The 24,602-nt window shown below is 47.4% G+C and overlaps 2 protein-coding genes across 7 annotated transcripts; both read left to right on the plus strand.

Annotated features, from left to right (window-relative positions):
• The first annotated feature begins 3,850 nt into the window (after nucleotides 1-3,850).
• On the plus strand, nucleotides 3,851-21,184 carry pgfb (placental growth factor b). Of its 3 annotated transcripts, none has more exons than XR_009931398.1 (7): nucleotides 3,851-4,497; nucleotides 16,669-16,705; nucleotides 17,918-18,114; nucleotides 18,232-18,311; nucleotides 18,450-18,479; nucleotides 18,636-18,753; nucleotides 19,048-21,184. XR_009931398.1 is itself a non-coding variant. In XM_062470075.1 (7 exons), the coding sequence occupies exons 1-7, from the start codon at nucleotides 4,435-4,437 to the stop codon at nucleotides 19,067-19,069; spliced, it is 492 nt and encodes a 163-aa protein (XP_062326059.1). In that variant the 5' UTR covers nucleotides 3,853-4,434; the 3' UTR covers nucleotides 19,070-21,184. The 3 variants fall into 3 exon arrangements, 2 of the variants coding, with proteins under 2 accessions (XP_062326060.1, XP_062326059.1); XM_062470075.1 differs by having other exon boundaries at nucleotides 3,853-4,497; nucleotides 18,636-18,698; XM_062470076.1 differs by lacking the exons at nucleotides 18,450-18,479; nucleotides 18,636-18,753 and having other exon boundaries at nucleotides 3,852-4,497.
• Nucleotides 21,185-21,485: 301 nt separating this feature from the next.
• cipca (CLOCK-interacting pacemaker a) lies at nucleotides 21,486-24,601 on the plus strand. 4 transcript variants are annotated; one of them, XM_062470030.1, is made up of 4 exons: nucleotides 21,486-21,624; nucleotides 21,924-22,052; nucleotides 22,364-22,536; nucleotides 22,872-24,601. In XM_062470030.1, exons 2-4 carry the CDS (start codon nucleotides 21,998-22,000, stop codon nucleotides 23,685-23,687), a joined length of 1,044 nt encoding a protein of 347 aa, XP_062326014.1. In that variant the 5' UTR covers nucleotides 21,486-21,624; nucleotides 21,924-21,997; the 3' UTR covers nucleotides 23,688-24,601. The 4 variants fall into 4 exon arrangements, with proteins under 4 accessions (XP_062326014.1, XP_062326015.1, XP_062326016.1 ...); XM_062470031.1 differs by having other exon boundaries at nucleotides 21,939-22,052; XM_062470033.1 differs by lacking the exon at nucleotides 21,486-21,624 and adding an exon at nucleotides 22,185-22,258.
• The last annotated feature ends 1 nt before the right edge of the window (nucleotide 24,602 follows it).

Here is a 24,602-nt window from a genome sequence, read left to right on the forward strand (position 1 = left end):
ATTGTGTTTTAGTTTCATGCTGGATTCTTCAGCCTGATGCTCAAATCTGTTCAACTGTTTAGATTTCTGGAAAGGAAGTGACATTAATACAGTATGACACCTTCAGACGAATGAAAACATCCTTCTGACGGTCCTGTATGTGTTGTGGTTCCCAGGGACTTCCTGTCGGCCTGAAACAATGACAGGCCACCGAATGAACGATGCAGGAAAACAGGAAGACACCTGACACCTTGAAGACGTGTTACGGCGTCTTAGTCAGGGGAGACGAGGCCGTGACAAAGTGTGGTCGGGAAGTGCAAACAGGATTTGACGAGGTCGAAATAACCAAGCGTGTCGTGATGTAATGATGATGATCCGAAGCAACAATAAGTGGTTTGTTGGTCGTGAATGGAGCACTTCCCCTTTACACTGTATCCATGTTGAGTTTGCCTTGCAGGCTGTGTTGTCTGAGAAAAGAATTCTAGATTGTTCGGGTCAATTAGAGACAGGAAGGGTATTGGCGTTTGGTGGTGTCATATCCTGTTTAGGTGTTAGCCAGGTGGCCAGAGCAGGACAAAACCTTAGTTTCATAAATTATAAACTCACGTAAAAAAAAATCTCAAAATCAGCATTTTCACTCAGAATTCGTCTCTCTCCTCTTCCAAAGGTGTTTTTAAATCATACCATGTGCCAGACGAATGTCATTAATTAAATGACCACAATAGCCACAATCATTAAAGTTAGTAAGCAATCAATGGTTGCTCCCAATCTCCATAAGCACCTCATCTTGGTAGCCCTGATTGTTAATCAAAGCTGGCCGGTGGCAGGAGGGAAGCCTGAGCTCTTGCCCCCCTCCCAGAAGGCCCCATCGCAGAGGAAACCAGAGCTGGCTCCTCGATGATGAATGGACATCATTAATGTAGTTCATCTGTTTACCTTTTTCTCTGCAATCTTGGAAAATGAGGGGTCAACGGCAAGAAGTAAATGTGCTTACTTTGGCACCCCAGTTCCTGAGCCCCGCCCACTTGGGTCCTCAGAACTTCAATAGCCAGTGAGGATCGTGCTGGGGGCTCGTTTACGAGACGTGACCTTGCGACCCTTTGCCCTCCCTCCTTGCCGCCAGAACGCTCCAGACCTGGTATTAGGGTTTGGTTGGGACGTTTCGCTGTGTCTCATTGGCCGCAATTTCTTGACAAAATAAACGTGAGCTCGCTCCATTCTCCTTGATGAATCTTTTGAAATGATCTATGATGATTTTTCCACAGTTAATGGAATCCCACTTGTTGCTTCATAATTCAAGCGCACCGCAGGGGGAAGCGGTGGGCCAGCTTCCGTTCACGGATCTGTTTTCATGTTTCAAGTGACGGAACATGTCGCTGACTGAGTGAAAGGGGAAAAATGACACACTCAGTTTGGACACTGCAGGTCTGTCAAACAGCATAGAGGGTTTGTGCAGTAATCCGAATCTGAATCCGGTTTATTGCCAAGTAAGTTTACAGGTACGAGGAATTTGCTTTGGTAGGTTGGTGCATAAGTGAACATAATATGTAAGATAAAAGCAAGTACTGTGAGATAAAACAAGTAATGTAAGTAAAAGGCAATATATAAAATAGAAAAATGGACAACAAGATACAATACAATTCTAACCCTAATGACTGGCATTAAATCTAAAACAACATCACAGTTCAACATTTCAATGAAGATGTCTTGAATTATTATTATTTATTTTTAAAATTATTATTGACCCGTTGTGACCTCTCAGTTGTTTTGAGACTAGTAGTCTCGGTCTTAGAGTTCTTCTCGTTCTCGGAATAGTTCTCTAAAAAGGTTCCATCCTGGTCAAACGGCCTATTCGGAGCTGGATCGACACTTCCCCTTTGCCTAAATAGAATGTTTGACATTGGACAAGAAACCACTAGGACAACATTCCCCCTCCACAGTTGTGTTATTATCTAAAGCACAAGAGGACAGGGGGGTTGTTTCAGGTGACGACAGCAACCAGACCCATCTCTCCTGCAACACACTGTCCCTCTCACCAGGTTTGCTTGTCTTGTCAGCATGTATTTAGACTGAAAACATATTGAGTGACCTAATTGGTTCCTATCAGACAGTGCACCTTTAAAAACAGAGATATATCATTGGACAGATGGCTGGAAGGCAGTCCCAGTTCTGAGCCGGGTGTCTGAGTTTGTCGTCTGAACAAACAGACCATGGCTGTGTTGTTGCAGTGGTGGGTATGACTTCTGTTGGCTTTAGCCCCGTATTCTGACATCTTTCTCTTATTTCTCTGCCCCTGATATGCAAAACAACATAAAAAAACAGAACCCACGATCGTAGCTGCAGGTCACATCGGTCTTCTGACTGTCACTTAGGTTATTTGGATGCGTGGCGTGAATCTCGATGAAAATGCTGTCGTTCTAAATGCTTTGTGTAGTTGTGTTGAATGTTTTTTTATCATCTTTCCTTTGGCTGAAACCGTGTGTTGATGCAGGGCGCTGGAAGGTGTCCTGCCTGGGGGAGAGAGGAGGTTCGGATAACATGAGATAGGACATATTCAGGTGATATTCAACAGGAGTTACACATGGACCTGTGGATGTACTGTTTAACTGGAGGACTCCAAACATCAACATTATGTTGCAGTGCTCTGGGTGGTACAGTAATGTACTAATGGTGAAATCTGGTGTTTAGGGAGTGTTCCAATGTAAACCCAATTTGAGTGTGATCAGAATGTGTTTTAAAGCACAATCGACTAAAGAAACCTTTCAAATGAAATCATGTACCACCCAATATGCAATATTCATTTCAAAGGTTAATAACTTAATAAAGTAACTTAAGTTGGTAATGTAACACCCAATGACCACTGGGTAATTTTAAAGATTTTCTTTCCATTAGATCTGTTTTGCTGAAGATCCGGTTAATCCACGTTAATTCTTTAAAACGCCACAAACGCGACAAAGTATGTTTTATTCCAGGGATTCTATGTGGAGGAGTGGTTCATCTGTCACGTCCATTTGCACTGACCCATGGTCCATTCATCCCTGGTGGTGGTAGGGGGGTTGCTGTGTCTCCTCAAAGTGTGGGAGATGTTTACAAACACCGTGATCCTAAGTGTGGTCTGCACCACAGCGGGCGGTGAAGGAGTCATTCAACCCTTCTGGAGGAATTTGAGGAAGGCTCTGAGGAATCCTCGCATTCCTGTGGTACTGCAAACACGGGAGTCCTATACAGAAGATTAACTCTGTGTGTCAACAATCATGGAATCTCCCTCTCTCCATCTTGTTCTCTCCTCAGACCTAACTAAATACAAAAGTCCCCGTCCTCTAAAAAGAAAATCTCCATGTCTCCTGGACACTCATTCATGGCAAAGGGGTATTATATGTTCCCACTGTTAGGAGAAGCATAAATGTTGACCTTGCTAAACTAGCTCCCACAGTACATCCTGAGTGCTGAACAGGACGAGTTTCTCAGCTAGTGACTGTCAGTCTGTCACTGACAAGCACAAAAAAAATGTCCTGAACATTTGTGCCCAGGAGGGGGAACTGAAATTGGTTCAAATTAGAGCATTCAAAGTCCTGCTCTAGGTGGTCCACTGTGTTTTGGGGGTTATCGTTGATAGGTGGATTTATCAACGTCACAAACAGAAGGCTACCTCTCTGCCTTTGTTGTAAACACACTGCAAACATCGGCAAGATGCATAATTCACGATGAGTGTGGATCTTCAGATAAATGTTCGTGAATAAGGTTGCAGAAAAAAAAAAAAACATAACGCCAAGTCTGAAGATCGTCTCCGTGGAGGTAGAGTAAACAGTGTTCAGAGGACAGCGATGGAGAGAATCTGAGGGAGGGAAGTTGGAGGGGAGGAGATTAAATGGGCAACATGTTGAGGGGTAGTGAGAGGCAATTAGTGGCTAGTATGTCACTTTACCGAGGAGAGGCACAGAGGAGGACTGGGAGTCGAGTCCAACTTACGAATTGTGACAGCTGCTCACGGTGCACTTTTCGGGAATATTTGACGTGCTATCTTTTCAGAAATATGTATTTTATCAATAGGTTTAGACGCTGTTTCATAGTTTCTGCGTGAAATAGTTTGGATTTATTGGAGTTTGGGGTTAAACGGCAGCCTTTCTGTAACCCTTTGATCAAGCGACCGCTGAGGACATTTTTTAATCAGAACCGTTTTTGTCATAGATAGGCCTTATGTAGCCCTGAAAGCCGTATTCATTACCAGCTTGCTTCATCAGGTTACACTTGACCAGTGGCATACGTGACGATGCGCTCGCCTCACCCTTACTGAAAGAAGAAGAAAGCGAGTGACAACGTTGCAATTTCTCGGGAAATCTAAAGTTGACTCGAGTTGGAGGATCATTATCATCATATCTCCCCTGAATCTCTGGACTGGTGGATTTCTGTTGCATTGCTAAATCACACACCTGGTCGTCTGACAGGCACCGCAAAATGAAACTTTCGTTTGTCATCCAGATTGCGGTGGTGCTTCAACTTCAGTTTTCACCTGCACAGGTAGAACGTCTTAATATTTTCAGTGGACTTCTCTAGGTTAATATGTACAGACGAGTTATATTCAATAACCCTCCTATGACGACCAGGCATATGTGCCAGGCATACACTTTTTATATTTGATTGTTAGATATATTTAAATATTAGCGTAGGCCCTACATTACTTGGTAAATAGTAATTACCACAATCATGTATATTTTAACCTCCATTATTCTTCTGTCTTTCATGTCTATTACGAGCAGTGATATTTTGAAGGGATATTTGTAAAAAAAAATGTTTTATCGCCAAGCAGTGGTTAACATTACCTTTTTGGAATCGGACCCATTCTGAAAACCGTTGAGTCATGATGTGGAACGTGACAAACGCAATATCGCTGTGCCTCTAGATCTGATCAGACAGGCTTCTCACCCCCCCCCCCCCCTCCTGCATTAGTTGGAATAATGACTAAACCACAGTCGATTTCATAAAACTACCTCTGATCACTCTCTCCAAAGCCCATTTCCATATTGTTAGGCGAGGTCACAGACTAATAATTCAGCAAACTGAGGTGCTTGAGGTGCTTGGCAGTGTGACAGACTAACTTGGCAGAAGGCTTAAGAAACTAGTATTTCCCTTCTCCCTACACTTTTCACCTTAACTGCAACAAAAATAATTCTCAACTCTTCAATAGTGATGTTAAGGACAATGATGCCAAGGATGATAACGTTCGACTTGATAACTACAATAATGATGATGATAACAAGAAGATGGTGTGTGTGATTGAACTTTGATAATGTGTAATAGTAGTAACCAACTCAGCAGTCCTATCAGTGTCAGCCAGTACAGATAAGGACAAAGCAGCACTGTGCTCGGTGTCTTGGCAGTGCCCGTCTCAGTCTTAGACCCCCCCAAAAAACCCAGAAGAGCCGGCAGTTCCTGTGTCCTCAAACTGCAGCGAGTGCTCGTTCACCGGCTTGTGCCATCCGGCAGCAAGACTTGCGAGGGGATGTGCTGCCCGGACGTTGGCAGAGCACCTGCTGTCGAATCAGAGCCAGGGTGCCCATTCAGCCTCTCCTGCTCTCCTGACGTGGGTCAGGGCCGGCCCAACACTGCCGCTGTGTCTGCAGAGAGGAACTCTCATGTATAATGCAGAGCAGGTCTTCTCCCCGGCCTTTTCACCTCCTTTGTCTCAGACATCATTGACTGACTCTGGCCGCTGGGCTGAATGCCGCGGCGGGCCAGCCGGAGGGCTGTGAATGGAGGGATTCAGGATGAACCGAGAGCTGGTCTGAGACTCTGAGGTGAGCCTCGCGTCTCTCCGGTTTTACAGCTCTCTGGTCTCAGAGGAGGAGGCTGCGAAGGTGAACCATCAGATACATTCAGGGTGAGAGAGGGAGAGAGAGAGAAGGAGAGAGAGAGACAGAGAGAGACAGAGAGAGACAGAGACCGAACGAGAGAAAGAAAGAGAGCGAGAGAGTGAAAATGAGGGATGAGAGAGATGGACTGTGAGGGAGTGGGGAAGTCAGAAGGCTGCCACATCTATACTAATCCTCATAATCAGCTCATGGCCTGCTTAGTCAAAACACCAGTGAGAAATTCCTGCGCTCATGACATGTACAGCATCTGGTTGAGCTGCTCTGGGCAGTGTGGAGACTGATGTGAAATGTAACCTGTCTGCGTCCAAGGGTAGAACCCCGGTATGGGACACTTATGCCTCTCACACACTCCTGTTCTACGTGTGTCCTCCATATTTGTTCAGATCAGTTCCAACAAAGACGGATAGTAAACAAGGTGTTTTTCCTTTCTCAGGACGTCCAAAATGTTCCTCAGACATGAAGTCACATTTTCCCTGAATTTTCACACAGAAGCCAGAGGACTCCCTTTGTTGTTGTACCTCGGCCCTCACGCTGCTTGATCGCTTCAGCACATGCACGGCATTCCAGAGGAACTCCCTGATTTAGCTTTGAAGATCCCCCTCTAATAAACATACTAGCACCTGAGGGCTAGAGGGTTAAAACTGTCAGTTGAAGAGTTGAGACCGTACAGGCCAAAGACCCCGTAGTTTATATAGACACTGTCATCCTCACTGTCGTCCACTGTCATCCTCATCCTGTGTCGTCCATCAGATGGTCGTTCTTGGAATGGGCCTTGGCTGAAGAGCGTCCCCTCTCTCTGGCCCACAGTAAACCATTCTTCAGCCTGGCTAACCAGAATGGAAAAGCAAACATTTGCCATGTGGTTTTGGGAAGACCATTTATAAACGTCTCTCTCCAGACAAGAGTGTCTCCTCACCCTAAAATACGTTGCTCTAATTGATGATGGTTTCTTGTCAGTGTCATGGCAGCAGTTGTTGACACAGCCTGTTTGTGGTTCTTTGTTTATTGTGTCCAGGATTGAGCTCTGGCTTGTTCCGTCAGGAACGGGCTGAACTGCAGCGGCCGCGTCTCAGGTATTGATTAGGACACCTGTTTACACATGGGCTGGTGGCGGTAATTGTTTAATTGTGCGTGTATACATGGGTGGGCCTGTGTGTGTTTGTGTGTGTATGTTTATGTCTGTCTGTGTTTGTGTGTTTGCGTGTGTGTGACTGTGTGTGTGTATGCGTGTCTGAGAATACTGTGTGTGTGTATGCGTGTCTGAGAATACTGTATGTGTGCGTGTGTGTGCCAGCACACCACACGTGATTCCCTGATTTACTAGAAAACGTCCCCTTTCTCCCTGTTATCTTCGCAGAGGGATGGGAAGCACCTGGGTTTCCCTTTCAGAACAATGGTGGCCTGCCACACTGTCTCGTGATCTCTCTGTCCCCAGCCCAGTCACCCCGCAGACCCTCCACATCCAGCCGCCTCGTTCCTCACATTCTGCCAGACCCTCATTTCTGTCCTCGCTCATCCGGTTAAGGTTTATTATTAGCCTTTCCTGCCATGGGCACAGAGGTGTTGGTGGCACTGACATGGAGTGTGTGTGTGTGTGTGTGTGTGCGTCAGCACTAACATCCTGTCCTCTCGCAGTCAGAGCTATGCCCATCTCCCTGCTTTGAGGCCCATTCACCACGTCCAATACATGTTAGCCAAACATGTACAGCAAACAGGTAGCCTGGTCTACCAGTCTGCACAGGATTCAGGTTTATTTCTGTCCCCAATCCAAGCATCCAGCTTGTTAACCAGACAGACCAGTGAGTCAGCAAGTCTAGGAATTGAACGATCTGACTCAGTGAAGGCTCTGAGGTAGAGTTGACCACACCATTGTGCATGTAATTACAGTTCTTACTGTACAGAAGATGCCAAGACTCTTTGGCTGGCCTCTACCCCACCAGAAGGTTCTGGCTGGATGTGTCTTCACTTCCTGAGCTCCGCAGGCATTGGAGGGTTCCCCTCTCTTCTCCGTCTCAACGTTTCCAAGTTGACTCTGGTTTTTTTCGCCCCTGTGCGGAGAGACGAGAGAGGACGGCCTGGCCTCCAGTCATGTGACTCCCACGTCATGTGACTTTCCTTGACATCGACACTGAATAAAAGTGACAGTACCTGAATGTGACAACCACACACCACTGATGTAGAGGACGGGGGGGAGGACAGGGGGTCCAAACACTTATGTTTGACACCGATTTTTATGGAAGCCGGTAAAGCCAGTCCAACGAACAGAAATCGTCTCCAGCCGACACCGAGAAAGACACGTTCTCACCGCGGCAACGTGGCTCGATCTGGTTACCATGGTGATTAACTCCTCTTAACCCTTGTGCTGCCTTCGGGTCACATGACCAAAAGGTTCATAACGAACCATCGTTGTGTTTACCCAATTTTACCCAATACAAAAACAAATACAAATAATTTTCTTTTAACCTTTGCAATGTGGGGGGTCTGAGACAGCCCAACAGTTAAAAGAAAATGCTTCACTTTGTTTTTGTACGTGGTAAAGTTGCCGCAATACGACGGTGGGTCACAATGACTGATGGGTCAGAATGACCCGAAGATAACACAAGGGTTAAACCACAGCTCTCTACTCAGAATTCAGAAAGTGGTTAGTGTTTTTAAATATGAGATCTAATTGAAGGTCGACCTTTGACCTGCTGCCCCCCCCACCTCCCCCTCCTCCTGCTGCCTCTTGCATTGCTGTTCCAGTAACACCCCCCCCCCTCCTCCTCCTCCTTTACTCCTCTTTAGTTGTAATTCCCCGGCCCAGGGGAGAGGTGCAATCGCAGTCAGGAAATATGGATTTTTACTTCCTCTTTCCTTCAGGGGGAGGAGGAGGAGGGGTGCTTGGGGCAACCGTCCTCTCTCCTGACTTTAATCTCCCATCTGGCTGTAATTTAGTGTGGTTTACACAGGGAGTACAGCATTTACTGTAATAGGGACCACAATTACCGCCAGTCAGCCTTATCTGAGGACCTGTGTGTGTGTGTGTGCCTGGCTTCACATGTGCGCGTACACCCGCATTATGATGTATATGGCAGAAATAAGCTTGGTCTAAAATGTTGTTTGCGATCTGATAGACATCTACCTTTTCTATCATTTAATTTGCAGGTTATTCTCAATGAAGATCTTTAATTAAAAACTGTTTTGGCTTCCTGAGCTGTGTTTTCCCAGACAGTAATCCTAATACATCACAAGCCATTAGCAGAGCATACAGAAGGGTGTAAGGTTACTCTTTAAGTGGATGCTTATGTTCCTATAACAGACAGTTAGACAGCTGCTTTCCTCTTCCTGCAGTTTTCCACCAGCCCCAGAGCCTCTGCTTTCTGGATCAACTTAAAAAAGTACAATATTCTGAACATATCGTACTTAAATATTGAGACGTTTTGTGTCCAGTGTTGTGTCTGTTGGACGTGTGTGTGTGTTGAGGCGCTGTGCTCGCAAGCTGTGACCTGACCACCCCAGTGCTCCAGCTGGACACTGTCAAACCCATTGTGTGCTGCCGTCACTGGAGGGCTGTTCCCCTCTGATGTACACAAACCAGCTCCGCCCTCTCTGGGTGTCGCCCTGGTGACTCGTTACCATGGGAAAAGAAGCCTGCTCATTAATAAGGGTCTGGGTGAGATGGAATCTGATTGATCTTGAATGAAACATATTGTTCATGAAAGTGTTATCGCAGTGGTCTGTCTGGATCTCCGGGTGCTTCTCTGACATAGTTCCCTGTGATGTTCTCATCTGTTTCCCGGCGGAGGGAGTGGATGGGTGTGGAGGGTGAGGAGGGTGCGGGGGTGAGGATGGTGTGGAGGGGTGTGGAGGGTGCGGGTGGGTGTGGAGGGTGAGGAGGGAGAGGAGGGTGTGGAGGGGTGTGGAGGGTGCGGGTGGGTGTGGAGGGTGAGGAGGGTGCGGGGGTGAGGATGGTGTGGAGGGGTGTGGAGGGTGTGGGTGGGTGTGGAGGGGTGTGGAGGGTGCGGGTGGGTGTGGAGGGTGAGGAGGGAGAGGAGGGTGTGGAGGGGTGTGGAGGGAGAGGAGGGAGAGGAGGGTGTGGAGGGGTGTGGAGGGTGCGGGGGGTGAGGATGGTGTGGAAGGGTGAGGAGGGGTGTGGAGGCAGAGGAGGGTGCGGGGGTGAGGATGGTGTGGAGGGGTGTGGAAGGGTGAGGAGGGGTGTGCACCACTGGACTGTGTCCTGGGCTTGGGGTTTGATGGAGGCCAGTTTCTTCCCAGCCCCCAAAATAACCCCGTTACTCACTGACCTGCAACTCATCCAGGGCTTGTCAACTCAGTCACGTGACTCGTGTCAGGGCCAGTTTGATTGGTGCCTGGATCATTACACATCTGTTGTGCTTTGTTTTTCTCTCTGACTTCCTTCACTCTGAGGGGAAAAACTCACAGAGAGAGAGCTGGAAATCAAAATATGACGCCTTCCATCTTGTGTGATCTTTGTCTTCAACTGTCTCTGTGCTGGATGTTGGAGAGAGATCTCTGTGCTGGATGTTGGACAGAGATCTCTGTGCTGGATGTTGGACAGAGATCTCTGTGCTGGATGTTGGACAGAGATCTCTGTGCTGGATGTTGGAGAGAGATCTCTGTGCTGGATGTTGGAGAGAGATCTCCGTGCTGGAGGTTGGAGAGAGATCTCCGTGCTGGAGGTTGGAGAGAGATCTCTGTGCTGGATGTTGGACAGAGATCTCTGTGCTGGATGTTGGAGAGAGATCTCTGTGCTGGATTTTGGAAAGAGATCTCTGTGCTGGATTTTGGACAGAGATCTCTGGGCTGGTTTTTAGTGCAGCGTCTGTTGGATATCAAACTGACGTTTCCTTTTGAATAGTTCTCCCTTATCTAATGTGCGCTGAAATTGTTTTAAATTGGATGTGAAGTGTGTTTTATACAATATAGCATGCTTCCTTTCTTGTTCCAAAATTGTTCCATGATTCAACTTGAGATGAGACACTGACTAAATACAGTATCCTGGTCTTTTTAAACAACGCTCCGATGCTGATATGCCTTTGATGTGCTTTAACCTTTGAAGTTGTTTGATTCGATCACCTGGGGTCTATAATACGTTTCTCCAGACTATTATTCCAGAATGCCAGAGTCATGCCTGTCTGTTAGTGTTAGTGCTGACGCCTGGGAGACAGGCACTGAGGTGGGTGAGGACAGAGCTTCAGCCTCCCTGATCACCCCACTCACGTCACATCCAACAAATCCTCAAACCACACATTTCTTTGGTCTCCATTTTGTTTTTGTTTTGACTACTTAACCTTCCTGCCCTGCCTCCCCCAGCTGGAAAGGAGAGGAGCAGAGGTTGAAGATGATGCTCGTCATCTGTGCGTAGGGAGTGGGGAGGTCGCTGTGTAACTCTGGGGCCCCCAGGGGCCGGAGGCCAGGAGCCAGGGGCCAGGCCAGAATGGAGCGTCTCCCCCTGCTGTGGCCTCCTGGAGGCGGGAGGGAAGAGTGCTTCCACCGCTGGGTTTCTGCATTTCCAATCTGACTGAGCGCGGCCTACATGTTGAGCGTAGTCAGTCAGGTACTGGCTGCAGCTGTGTCATGTAGAGGAGCCGGGGAAGGATGGCTATATTTCCAGGCGTTCATCGTGTACAGATGTTTTCATTGTGTACAGATGTTTTCTTATTTACTCTTCTCTGGGTCTCCCTATCCCTTCTGTACCGTGGAGGGCTGCTGTCAGTACCCCTCAGCGGAACGGACCCCACAAACCTCAATAAAAAATGCAGGCTAGTCATGGAAGCTAGTTGTAGAGGCCAGGCCTGAAGGCTAGGTGTGGAGGCTAGTCATGGAAGCTAGTTGTAGAGGCCAGGCCTGAAGGCTAGGTGTGGAGGCTAGGCTTGGAGGCTTGTTGTAGAGGCCAGGCCTGAAGGCTAGGCTTGGAGGCTTGTTGTAGAGGCCAGGCCTGAAGGCTAGGTGTGGAGGCTTGGAGGCTAGTTGTGAAGCCAGATGTGGAGGCCAGTGATGAAGACCTGGGGAAGCAGGAACCCTGTTCCACCTTCAGCACGTTAATAAGTCTGAGAGGAGCTCCTCCCCCAGACCTACCTCTCCTCCACCACCTACCTCTCCTCCACCACCTCCCCCAGACCTACCTCTCCTCCACCACCTCCCCCAGACCTACCTCTCCTCCACCACCTACCTCTCCTCCACCACCTCCCCCAGACCTACCTCTCCTCCACCACCTCCCCCAGACCTACCTCTCCTCCACCACCTCCCCCAGACCTACCTCTCCTCCACCACCTACCTCTCCTCCACTACCTCCCCCAGACCTACCTCTCCTCCACCACCTACCTCTCCTCCACCACCTCCCCCAGACCTACCTCTCCTCCACCATCTACCTCTCCTCCACCACCTCCCCCAGACCTACCTCTCCTCCACCACCTACCTCTCCTCCACCACCTCCCCCAGACCTACCTCTCCTCCACCACCTACCTCTCCTCCACCACCTACCTCTCCTCCACCACCTCCCCCAGACCTACCTCTCCTCCACCACCTACCTCTCCTCCACCACCTCCCCCAGACCTACCTCTTCTCCACCACCTACCTCTCCTCCACCACCTCCCCCAGACCTACCTCTCCTCCACCACCTACCTCTCCTCCACCACCTCCCCCAGACCTACCTCTCCTCCACCACCTCCCCCAGACCTACCTCTCCTCCACCACCTACCTCTCCTCCACCACCTCCCCCAGACCTACCTCTCCTCCACCACCTACCTCTCCTCCACCACCTCCCCCAGACCTACCTCTCCTCCACCACCTACCTCTCCTCCACCACCTACCTCTCCTCCACCACCTCCCCCAGACCTACCTCTCCTCCACCACCTACCTCTCCTCCACCACCTCCCCCAGACCTACCTCTCCTCCACCACCTACCTCTCCTCCACCACCTACCTCTCCTCCACCACCTACCTCTCCTCCACCACCTCCCCCAGACCTACCTCTCCTCCACCACCTACCTCTCCTCCACCACCTCCCCCAGACCTACCTCTCCTCCACCACCTCCCCCAGACCTACCTCTCCTCCACCACCTACCTCTCCTCCACCACCTACCTCTCCTCCACCACCTCCCTCAGACCTACCTCTCCTCCACCACCTCCCTCAGACCTACCTCTCCTCCACCACCTACCTCTCCTCCACCACCTACCTCTCCTCCACCACCTCCCCCAGACCTACCTCTCCTCCACCACCTACCTCTCCTCCACCACCTCCCCCAGACCTACCTCTCCTCCACCATCTACCTCTCCTCCACCACCTCCCCCAGACCTACCTCTCCTCCACCACCTACCTCTCCTCCACCACCTCCCCCAGACCTACCTCTCCTCCACCACCTACCTCTCCTCCACCACCTCCCCCAGACCTACCTCTCCTCCACCACCTACCTCTCCTCCACCACCTCCCCCAGACCTACCTCTCCTCCACCACCTACCTCTCCTCCACCACCTCCCTCAGACCTACCTCTCCTCCACCACCTACCTCTCCTCCACCACCTCCCCCAGACCTACCTCTCCTCCACCACCTACCTCTCCTCCATCACCTCCCTCAGCTGCCCTGCCATCACTCCTCACAGCCCAGCTCACCTGCCACCTCCCAAGCAGCCTTATCCAACCCTGACTCCCTTTAGGAACTGTACACAGATGTCCCTGTGACTCAACAGCCTCCAGATGGCATTTGATGAAGATAAAACACGATTAATGTTGAGGTGCAGTTTTCTGTCCTGACCCGCCCTTTCCAGAGTGGGGCCGTGGCCAAGCACCCAACGTTACTGAAAGAGATGCTTATTTCCTTGTTTAGGTTTATTGACTCAGTTGGGATCTCTCTTTTCCATATTTTCCTAAATGAGGTCACGTGTTCAAATATGCATCACAAATGTTTAACCCTTGTGTTATCTTCGGGTCATTCTGGCCCATCAGTCATTGTGACCCACCGTCGTATTGCGACAAATTTACCTCCTACAAAAACAAAGTGAAGCATTTTCTTTTAACTGTCGGGCTGTCTCAGACCCCCCACATTGCAATGGTTAAAAGAAAATAATTGTTATTTGTTTTTGTATTGGGTAAAATTGGGTAAACACAACGGTGGTTCGTTATGAACCTTTGGGTCATGTGACCCGAAGGCAGCACAAGGGTTAAAGAAGACGGAGGGCCCTACGTGAGGAATCACACGCAACCTCGCAAATCTGCCAACTTCAGAAGACAGCTTGCTCCCCCGCTCACGGCCACGAGAGGTGCCAAGAAAGCCTGCCTCGTCGCGTCGAGACTCATCCGTGATAAATACACACCAAATCCTCTCCGGCCCACCACACACCGAAAGGCATCTCAGACCGGCGCCAAAAATCCCTTGTGATCTCCTGTGAGAGATCCTCCCTCTTGCCTCATGAAAACTCAAGGAAAAGACTTGAATCATGTTCCAATTAACCCTTGTGCTGCCTTCGGGTCACATGACCCAAAGGTTCATAACGAACCATCGTTGTGTTTACCCAGTTTTACCCAATACAAAAACAAATAAAAATAATTTTCTTTTAACCTTTGCAATGTGGGGGGTCTGCGACAGCCCAACGGTTAAAAGAAAATGCTTCACTTTGTTTTTGTATGAGGTAAATTTGTCGCAATACGACGGTGGGTCACACGGCTGATGGGTCAGAATGACCCGAAGATAACACAAGGGTTAACACTGGAACAGGGATTCCTTCTAGGGTCTGGGCGGTGTGGGGAGTGGATATAAAGCGGTGAATTTATGGTTCACGTAGTGGGAGAAGACTGTGGCCTGAATTTCCCCCCTCCAGTCCATGTGTTGGGTTAGCTGGAGAGAACACTGTCCCGGGGTGCCCTTGCAGGGGCGTTTCTGGGGGTGGGGGTCCGGGGGGGGGGCGGGGCAGTGCCCTTGTGACAACAAGCTTGATATACCTTATTAATGCCTGGTGAGGCAGCAGTGCTGTAGATGCTGCAGTTCCAGCCACCACTGAAAAACATGTTCAAATAGAGGCCAACCATGGCCCAGGTTTGTGATAAGGGGCCTGGCAGGCAGGGATGCCCAGGAAAGGCAGGGATTCCTGGAAACAGTGTGGAGAAAGTCCAGGCTGAGATGACGGTGGACTGGAGGGTCTGGGGTCTGTGAGAGAAGAGGGGTTCTGTTCTTTGTCCAAGGGCTGAGCAGAGACCACCACATGCTTCAAGTCCCCTTACAGGCCGGATCAGGCTGCTGCTAACACACACCCACACTGCTCACACACTACTCACACACCCCAGAGGCGCGTGTGTGTGTGTGCGCAAGCTTCTGCTGACTAAAGAACGGATAGATCATCGTTATTAAAGCAGTACATTCTTCTTAATTCACTTTGTTTGGACAGATTTGGCTGACCGTAGCACTGCCCTGACAGCAGCTGTCCTCATCCTCAAACTAAACGTGGACCATGACAGGAATGAAGGCATTTCAGGCATGATTTGGGTCAGAAGCAGCCCTCCATTACACCAGACATGCCGTTGCCTTTCTGTCATATAATACTATAATTGTTGGGCAGGTCCCCACTGTTCAACCCTACAGTCAGCTAGCTGGGCCTGGGAGCTAATAGCGAGTCAGCTTCACAGGGACCTCGCTAACCGGGGACTTCGCTAACAGGGAATGATATACATAGAGACCCAGCTAATGCTGAGTCTACACTAGACAAACACTACACAAGCCTGATTTTTGCTCGCCGACAGTTTTGTGGAGATCGCCGAGAAAAGCTCGAAATAGTAGGCAAATCAGAGCTCGATATGAAATATCAAATACACGATCGCCGATAGCAAGATATCTAGAATGTTAATTACCTGGACCAATCTGCGATTCCAAATCTCCCTCACGCGTGATCTTGCTAAATTATCGCCTCATTTCTTGCTTGATCTCTTGTGAAACGTAATTTTGAGTACAGGCAGGATTGTCGTGGATTCGCCAACAGTGAAATGTTTTGTAAAAGTTTTGTTCACCCCTGTCGACGGTTCGTCGTGTAAATTGAAAACCCAACGACTTCCATCATGGAAAGACAGACGGTTGTGTAATATAAACGGTACTACGACCCAACGTCATTGAAAGTCGTGTAGTGTGTGTGTAGGAGGCTTAACAGAGGCCTAGCTAACAGTGGAGCTAGCTAACGGAGCTAGCGTAACACTGTTACTAACAGGGAATCAGGTACACAGATAACTAGCTAACACGGGAGCTAGCTACACACGGAGCTAGCCAACAAGGAGTCAGGCTATCCTAGATGCTGGTGATCCATCACTGAGACATTCAACGCCGGGGTGGATGTCAGACTGCTAGCAGGGAGTTCAGAGGGAGGATAGTCAGACGGAGATTTGTCTTCTCCAGTGCACGTGACGATTCGCCCGAAGTTTCGTGTTGTTCTAGCAGAATGAGAACGCACTCTGTTTATCATGGGGAGATGGGAAAAATCTAGACAGTGGAGGAAACCACCAATGGGAAAATAAATAAAGGCTGAATCTTACACCACAGGAAGCAGGTTCTGAACTTAAACAGTTTGTCATATTGAGAAATGTGATATATAAAAGACTGTGGTTCTGGTTCTTGTCAAAAGGACTTCTCTACAGAAAAAGAAAACGGTTCCTACAACCCTCTCCTTGTGATTCATGTGTTCTACCACATGAGGGCAGTGCTGTGCCACGAACATTTGATTTGTCAGTATTTGAACGTCAAATGATCTGAAATGGTTACAGTGCGATTTTTTTTTTTTTTACATAATTCAAAGTGTTTACAGTTCTTTTCTAAACCCTAATCCTCTGATTTATTTTTTCAGTGCTCTCACTTAACCAGCACAAACAGCACAAGTGAAGGTAAGAATCATCCTTTGATTTTTCCACTCTGACTTTCCCAGACATGCATGTCTCTTGTGTGAAAACATGACTGTTTTTTTCTGCCATGTTATTGCCTTTATCAATGGGGTGCCTTCCCTTCTTCCTGGGCTGTTGACCCCAGCGAGAGATCAGAAACAGCCTCTCTAGCGCACTCACTACGTCTGCTTAAGATGATTTATCAGGGTGTTTTCCACACTTGTTGAAAAGTGTCGATGAATACTGCTTGCTTGTTTAATCCATGTAATGGTGAAGGTTGCTTGGGGTGAGTTGGGATAAACAGGGTGTTCCCAGGGTCAGGTTGGGGCACCCCTCAGCAGGGGTGATGGATGATGTACAGTGTACGCACCATGGGTCTTCTCTGGGGGGTCTCCTCTCCCCCAGTAGGGGGTCGGGGTTGAGGCAACAGGACCCAGCTAGACAGGGTGCTGAGAGAGGAGCGTGGGGAGGCTGAAGAGCATGCTGATTGGCCAGGAAACCAGTATGACGCCACCCGTTCCCAGCCCACCCTCCTGCCTGCTCTGTAAACAGCTGTTGGGGTGGGGGTGGGCTGACCTCGGGTCAGTCTGGTCCCATTGGTGCCTTCATCAAGCCCCAGCCTCAGTCCCAGCCTGTCTCAACTCCAGCCCCAGCCTGAACCCTAGCCCCAATCCCAGACCAGATCTCAGTCCCAATTCCAGCCCCAGCCTCAGCCCCAGCCTCAACCCTAGCCACAATCCTGGCCCTAATCCCACCCCTAATTCAAGCGCCAGCCCCAGCCATGTTCCTGGTCATGGTCATTACAGCATGTTTTCTGTTCCCACTGTATTTGTTCGAGGACAGTCTGTCCTGTTTCCCCCCACTCGAGATGTTATCAGGACACGTGCACACAATTCTCCTTCAGTTACACAAGTACAGTTCCCAGTAAGAGGGGAAAACGACCAGGCTAATGAGGCAGACTGTGCGTCCCTCCCACCTGAGGTGTTCCGTGAGAGAATGCTAATCACGTGGCTAGCTAGTTAGCTAAGAGTGCATCTCCCACAGATGCCCACTCTCATGCTGTAAATACGCACTGCGATCTGGGACGAAGAGGAGAGCAGCTGGAACTGGGCGGGGCACAGTGACGCACCTGCAGCACATTGAGCCACGACCACCACCACTGCACCCCTCCAACCTGTGATTGACAGCTACCTCGACCTGTCTCCTCTCCCCCAGTGATAATGTTCCAAGAAGTGTGGGGGCGGAGCTTCTGTCGGACCATTGAGAAGCTGGTGGAGGTGGTTCTGGAGTACCCCGGGGAGGTGGAGCATATCTTCAGCCCTTCCTGCGTCCCCCTCGTTCGCTGCGCTGGTTGCTGTGGCGATGAGAACCTAGAGTGTCATCCTACACAGTCTTCCAATGTTACCATGCAGGTAAAGATGAGTGTTGCTGCTGTGACAGCTAGCTGGCAGGTCATCCGCGTCAGATATGCATGGCACAGAATGAGGGTCAGCTCTGCTGTTATTAATAACTCTGGCCTGTATCCTCAGCTGTTGAAAATCAAGCCTGCCGAGCAGGGCCAAGAATATGTCGAGATGACATTTGTGGAGCACCAGACATGTGAATGTAGGTAAGAGACAAAAACAGCTGCACGTTTTGTTTTTCGCAACTATCTCTATGTTCTATGTCGTCTTCATCAATTAAAATGTAAGTTTTTTTTGGGTGGTCTCCCAAGATTTGATCTCACATATGAATGTTTAATCCTCAGAATCAGGAAAACAATGGGAAAAAGTGAAAGGTGAGCTTGCCTATCAGCTAATTACTCTTAATTTAACTGAAAAAATGTAACATTAAATACGACTGGCCACAGATGATTTAAAATGACAAGAGTGTCACTGATGTCTGTGTTCAGAGAGAGAGAGAGATCTATAATGGAGGTGAAATCTTTCTGCAGGAAAAGACAACGAGGAAGAGGAAGGAAAAGGAAGGAGAGACAGAGAGTGAAGGACTGTGACAGGTGACCAGCATCTTCATGTGTTACAGTCAACTGAGCAGGATTATTAACACCCCTGGTAAAAATGTGGACAAATTGTCATAATTGATTCACCTGGTGGCAATTTAGCTTAATGTCCCACTGAAAAAAATGGTCTAATCTAACCTTTTAACTGAAGTAAATGTAGTCTTGAGAAAAAAAAATTCTGTCATCATGAAAAAAAAATTCTCAACAAACCCACACGACTGAGTAATATTTTTTACTAATCTTTGACCAGAACTGCCAACAATTCCGGAGTTGACTGTTCTTAGATTGCGAAATGAAACCTAAACCGTGAACTTTTGTTTCTCTTTATTCCTTGTTTTCCCTAAAGCTGTCAGCCCCCTCGTAGGTAACTGAAGCAGCAGCAGCCCTGCCCTGTCAAACCCGGCCCCCTATTTATTATCCGCCCAGTGCTATCAGCTTCAAGAGCCTTCTGAGTACATCCCCCGTGTGCCCTCACTGCACCCAGAGACTCGCTGCTGGGCGTCACGGTGACAGCTCCCGTGGTTACCGGGGTGCACCTCCTGACTAAAGCAGCTGCTAGGTAAAACCCACCGTGACACATTTGACGCAAGTTAAATTCCTCTTCTAGAGACCTGTGTAATGGCGGACCATAAGGACAAGACGTCATGCGATCCTTCTCAAGTACAAGTTCAAGTTGTTATGTATTTTGGGCTATTTCTCTTTATTACCGTATTACATGATTATTATTATTATTATTATTGGCTAATGTTGTTTTTCATCACTGTGGTTGATTAAGCGGGTTTCTCCCTTTTGTAATGAATATTTATTTATGCTTTTTTTCTTTCATCAAATCAAAGTACATATTTCTATCTTGTTTTTGACTAAACTCGGAACAGGTTTCCGTTGCTTCATTACAACTTAAGGACCAAAAGAACTTCCTTGACCTCCATTTCGACAGTATCTCATCTTACTCAAGATCAGGGGGCGGTTCCGGGGAGGGGGGCAGGGGGGGGGGCAGTGCCCCTGTGACAACAACCTTGTACCCCCCTTGTGTCCCCCTAAATGTAGAGTCTGAATAATGATAAACATGGTCTTGCCTGTTAATGCCTGCATTGCAGTGAAGAAAACTATACCACAACAGCCATGTTTAATGTAACTGCCCCCCCTAACAGTGCAACTGACCCCACCTTGCCCCCCCCCCCCCCCCCCCCCATGCGAAGGACAGTACTGAGGTCAGTACGAAACTATATTTCTCTTGTGGTTTAATTTGGCATTGGGACCATCAATGCAGTTTTGACCAGAGAGAACTGTAGTGGAAGGTATATTGTATTTGTGGTGAAACAGTAATGTCAATTAAATGTTTGTGTGACAATGTTTTTAAATATCTGAAAGAAAATAAACTAATTTACAATCAATGCAAACCATTGTGTTGAGAAATGATCTGATATCTGCAGTATTTCTGAGACGTGTTTTGTTAATTTCTAGAACAGCTAAACCAAAGAATAAAATAATACTGCTACCCATAGCTTTCTAATGCAACTTTTCTTTCTGTTAAATTGCATCTCAATGTCTTTAAGAAACACTACTTTTCAACTGGATAACAATCCATATCCAGAAGGGAGTCAGGTGGCTGAGCAGTTAAGGAATTGGGCTAGTAATCTGAAGGTTGCCAGTTCGATTCCTGACCGTGCCAAATTACGTTGTGTCCTTGGGCAAGGCACTTCACCCTACTTGCCTCGGGGGAATGTCCCTGTACTTACTGTAAGTCTCTCTGGATAAGAGCGTCTGCTAAATGACAAAATGTAAATATCCACTACTAATTAGTTGAAAATGGCTCACTCTGTCCTGCCACTTTGATGGTTGTAGAGGTTTCTCCCATCCCTACTTCTTACTCACAAGGACGTTGTTTATGATGCATTTGTGATTAGTGACCCAGTACCGTGGGTTATGGGCCAACCAATGCAGAGATCATGGACTGACTAGAATTCTGTTGAGCCTGTAGGAGTTGCTGTTCCAGTGGTTGAGGATTTGTGCTTATCCCTTGTGTTATCTTCGGGTCATTCTGACCCATCAGTCATTGTGACCCACCGTCGTATTGCGACAACTTTACCGCATACAAAAACAAAGTGAAGCATTTTCTTTTAACCGTCGGGTTGTCTCAGACCCCCCACATTGCAAAGGTTAAAAGAAAATTATTTTTATTTGTTTTTGTATTGGGTAAAATTGGGTAAACACAACGATGGTTCGTTATGAACCTTTGGGTCATGTGACCCGAAGGCAGCACAAGGGTTAACTTGAAGGCCTATTTAGGATTAATATGTTCAGTATCATCAGTTTGACCGTGAACAAAATTGCTCAGAGAAGGAAAAGCATGGACTAACTCAAAACGAATTACAGTGCTGTATGTGATGTTTTAATCAATTATAATACAGAAATGTTAAAACTTGTGTGTTTATTGTATATAGATAAAAATAACTGACAAAAAATAAAGAGATATATCATTGTATTAATGGTGTGTGCTTGTGTGTGTTGTGTTTGAGTGACAAAGAGAAAGATAGAATGGGACATTATGTCTGTTCAACATTGTGTCAAGTGTTGTTCACCCTCTAGTGTTGAACATGTTAACATTATTTACTAAAAGACTCCCATTATAATAATCAAAATGAAAGTCACAACTAATCTAACAGATCCTTATCAAGCGTATCACGTTTCCAGATGCGAAATCAAAAGTCATCCAATAGCAAAGCTTTGAGCTAATGACGTTACGGTTTCCTAGCAACCTCTTCTGCCCAAGTCACGCCGTAAAGGAAAAATTGAAGCCGCAGATTACTTTTAAAGCGGAGCAGCAAAGTATTGCTGTTTGTCATTGCTTGAGGAGTCTATTCTCTGTTTTAGCACAAGAAGGGAAGTTTTGCGGAAGACTCCTGAGACGTCACCTGTTAATGTAAGTAAACAACAGCATATTTGATTTATGATTTCATCGTCAAAACTGGGCTGTGGTCCCGTGTATGCACCGTGTGTTGTGGCTCAAAACCAAGCTCGAGCTTCAGATTAAAAATTGCCTGGCAGTGTGTTCACGGAATCAAATTAGACAACCAACTGTCAGCAATTCTCGATGTAGATAGGCTCTTTATATAAAGATAACATTATCCGTTGCTTATGGAATCATACGTTGAGAAATTATACTGTATCTTATCTATTTGTACGCAAGTTTTTCTTCTAATTATAACACTTTATACGCAGAATATTTTCTTCTAGGACAAAAAGTGATGAGATCTTTCAGTGAAGCAGAGGGTCATTGAAGACCTCCATCCACAATGACGGATCAGAAATCCTCCAAGTCTGAAAATGAGAGAGACTCGAGTTTCTCAGGTTGGTCTCTCAGATACAGTTTCCAGGACTCTTATACAATGTAAAATGCTCAGGCCATTTAATAATACCTTGTGGGATTATTATTTTGAGGCCAGGGATTACTGCCAGAGTAAACATGTCTCAATTTATTAGGTTACTCAGTACAGTGTTACCTCCTCAAATTTCTCCAGCTACCTTTTGGAATGAGTTCTGAAAGTTAAATTGCAGTAAGAAGACAAAACTCTCTACCAATAACAGTTCTAGATTGTGGATTGCTTAGCTCCAGGTAGGCCAATGCCCTGAGAGATAATTGAGCTTGTATGTTCCCGCAGATGCCAGTTCTGGGTACCTGAGTGCTGTGGACCTGACAGACTCTGAGGACAACGGGAGGATGACCGGGCTAGTTGCCCAGGATCCTCAGAGCGGCTCCAAGGTCGCAGTGATGGAAGGATCTCATCCAGGACTGTCCCCTATGCTCTTAATGAACAACATCATCCTGAATCAGGTATCGTACAGCTTTTCTGTCCTGGTAAATACTTTGGTGTCTTTTGTGTAGGGTTATAATTTCATAAAAGTGTGTAATTCGTGAAAAGACTGTAGGCCGGTTCACACTGCTCCAACAATGTCCAACAAGCACCAAACGTTTTACTGTTGGCTGTTGGGTTTGAAAAGGTAACTGTCATTTTCACACTGCCCCAACAAATGCCAACAGGCACATCACACCAAACCAACACGACCCAACAACTGTTGGCTATTACTGTTTGTTGTTATTTGTTTGGGCAGTGTGACCCTGCCTAAACTGCCACAATCTTTAGCTAAAGAGTGTTTTATGTATTTCAGCCTAGCCCAGTGACTCCATCGCTAAAGCATTGGGGCTACTCCTCACCTCTGGAGATGGTTCCTCAGTCCCAGGTAGTGCTGCTACAGCCCATGGTAAACAACAGCAATAACAGTTCTCCAACCAGTGCCTCTGACAACTACAGACAATCAAGGAACTACCTGCCTATCCTCAAATCCTACCCCAAAATAGCCCCTCACCCAGAGGAGAAATCGTCCAGAAGGCATGGGGCATCTCTGGAGAGGGGCAGGTCAACACCCGAGCATGGGAGGCACCACAGGAGGCATCCCAGTGGCCTGAAGTCACACGGCTCCCCCAGTCTCCTACCTGGACCACCCGCACCCCTCAAATGCGTCTCTACTTTGGAGACTTCAGATGGCCACTCCGAGGCTATCAACGGCCAGGAGCGATATGTGTCTCAGCCTCTAGACAGGCCTCTCTCACTGCACTCTGAGGCCAGCACAGGGTTCTCAGATTCCGCAACTCTGTCAGAGGCCGGTAGTTACAAAGGTGACAGCTGCCAAGATGCCCCCCCGGTGGGTAAAAGCAAACTGACTCGCTTCTGCAGCACCTACAACATCCTCAACAAGTCTGGCCTGCTGGGGATCACACTGCGCACCAAGGAGCTGATCAAGAAGAACCAACGCACCCAGCGCAAACTGCACCAGCTTCGGGAGCAGACCTCCCTGCTGGTGGAGGCCCTGACTGGTGGAGACCCCCAGGTCTGCTCCAGACTGCTGCTGGCCCTGCAGAAACCTGACTCAGATCTCGAGGACATGCAGGACCAAGGGCAGGAGACACAGGGCGTCCTAACATAGGACACAAGGACAGTGTGACATGCGTACAAGCACACCTGTATTATCAGGCTTGGATTCCAGACCCTTGGCTACATTGATGGTTTGTTAATAGCGTTTATCGCCGCTATTTCAAACTAGCGAGTGCCACTTAGAAAGGGCTATGGCTTCAAAATACATGGGTTAGTGCTTAAAATACAGTTCATACAGGACATAGCACAGATAATCGTCTACAGTCTTTCAACCAAATGACGAGGGTCGTGGTGAGTTGGTGTTTTAATAACAAACCAACTAAGATCGACTGTTTTTGCGTGTATTGTCAGCACAGGAGTGCTTTCTCGTTCAATTTACTGGATAACAAATAAGAATAATATATAACAAATATTTTTGTTGTTTATTTTGTAGCTTCAGAAAATTGCTAGCATAAACATTTTAGTGTATGTTACATTATATCTCATATAAGGTAGGGGGCTTACCAATGGTTGCCAGGAACTGCACATAATGCCCAGTATTATTATGTGTTATCAAACCCTTAGCGAGAACAAGTAGCCTATTTAAAATATGTTACTATACTTGCAACTTAGGTACAAACGTCTGTTATTTATTGTCATGTTCAGTTTTAAAATGGCCTGTTATGCTATGTAGGAGATATACATTTGTTAACAGTATATGAGCATGTTCTTGAATGCAATCAAGCGGTGTTATTAGCAAGACATTAGCAACTTGGAAATGCTATAAATTGGGCTGGTGATAATTAGCTGCAAACTGCTATCAGCCCTTGTTTTTCAGTGTGAAAGGGAAATGTGTTTGTGTTGAAATTGATGTTATTGTTTATTTGTTCCTAATAGACATTCAATATGCTGTTGTTTGCCAGGTCATTTATTGAAGTGCACTTTTTGTACCTTTTTAAATAACAATGATTTTCATTGATATGTATGC

The sequence above is a fragment of the Osmerus eperlanus genome, chromosome 9, assembly GCF_963692335.1.
Source record: "Osmerus eperlanus chromosome 9, fOsmEpe2.1, whole genome shotgun sequence".
Lineage (NCBI taxonomy): Eukaryota > Metazoa > Chordata > Actinopteri > Osmeriformes > Osmeridae > Osmerus > Osmerus eperlanus.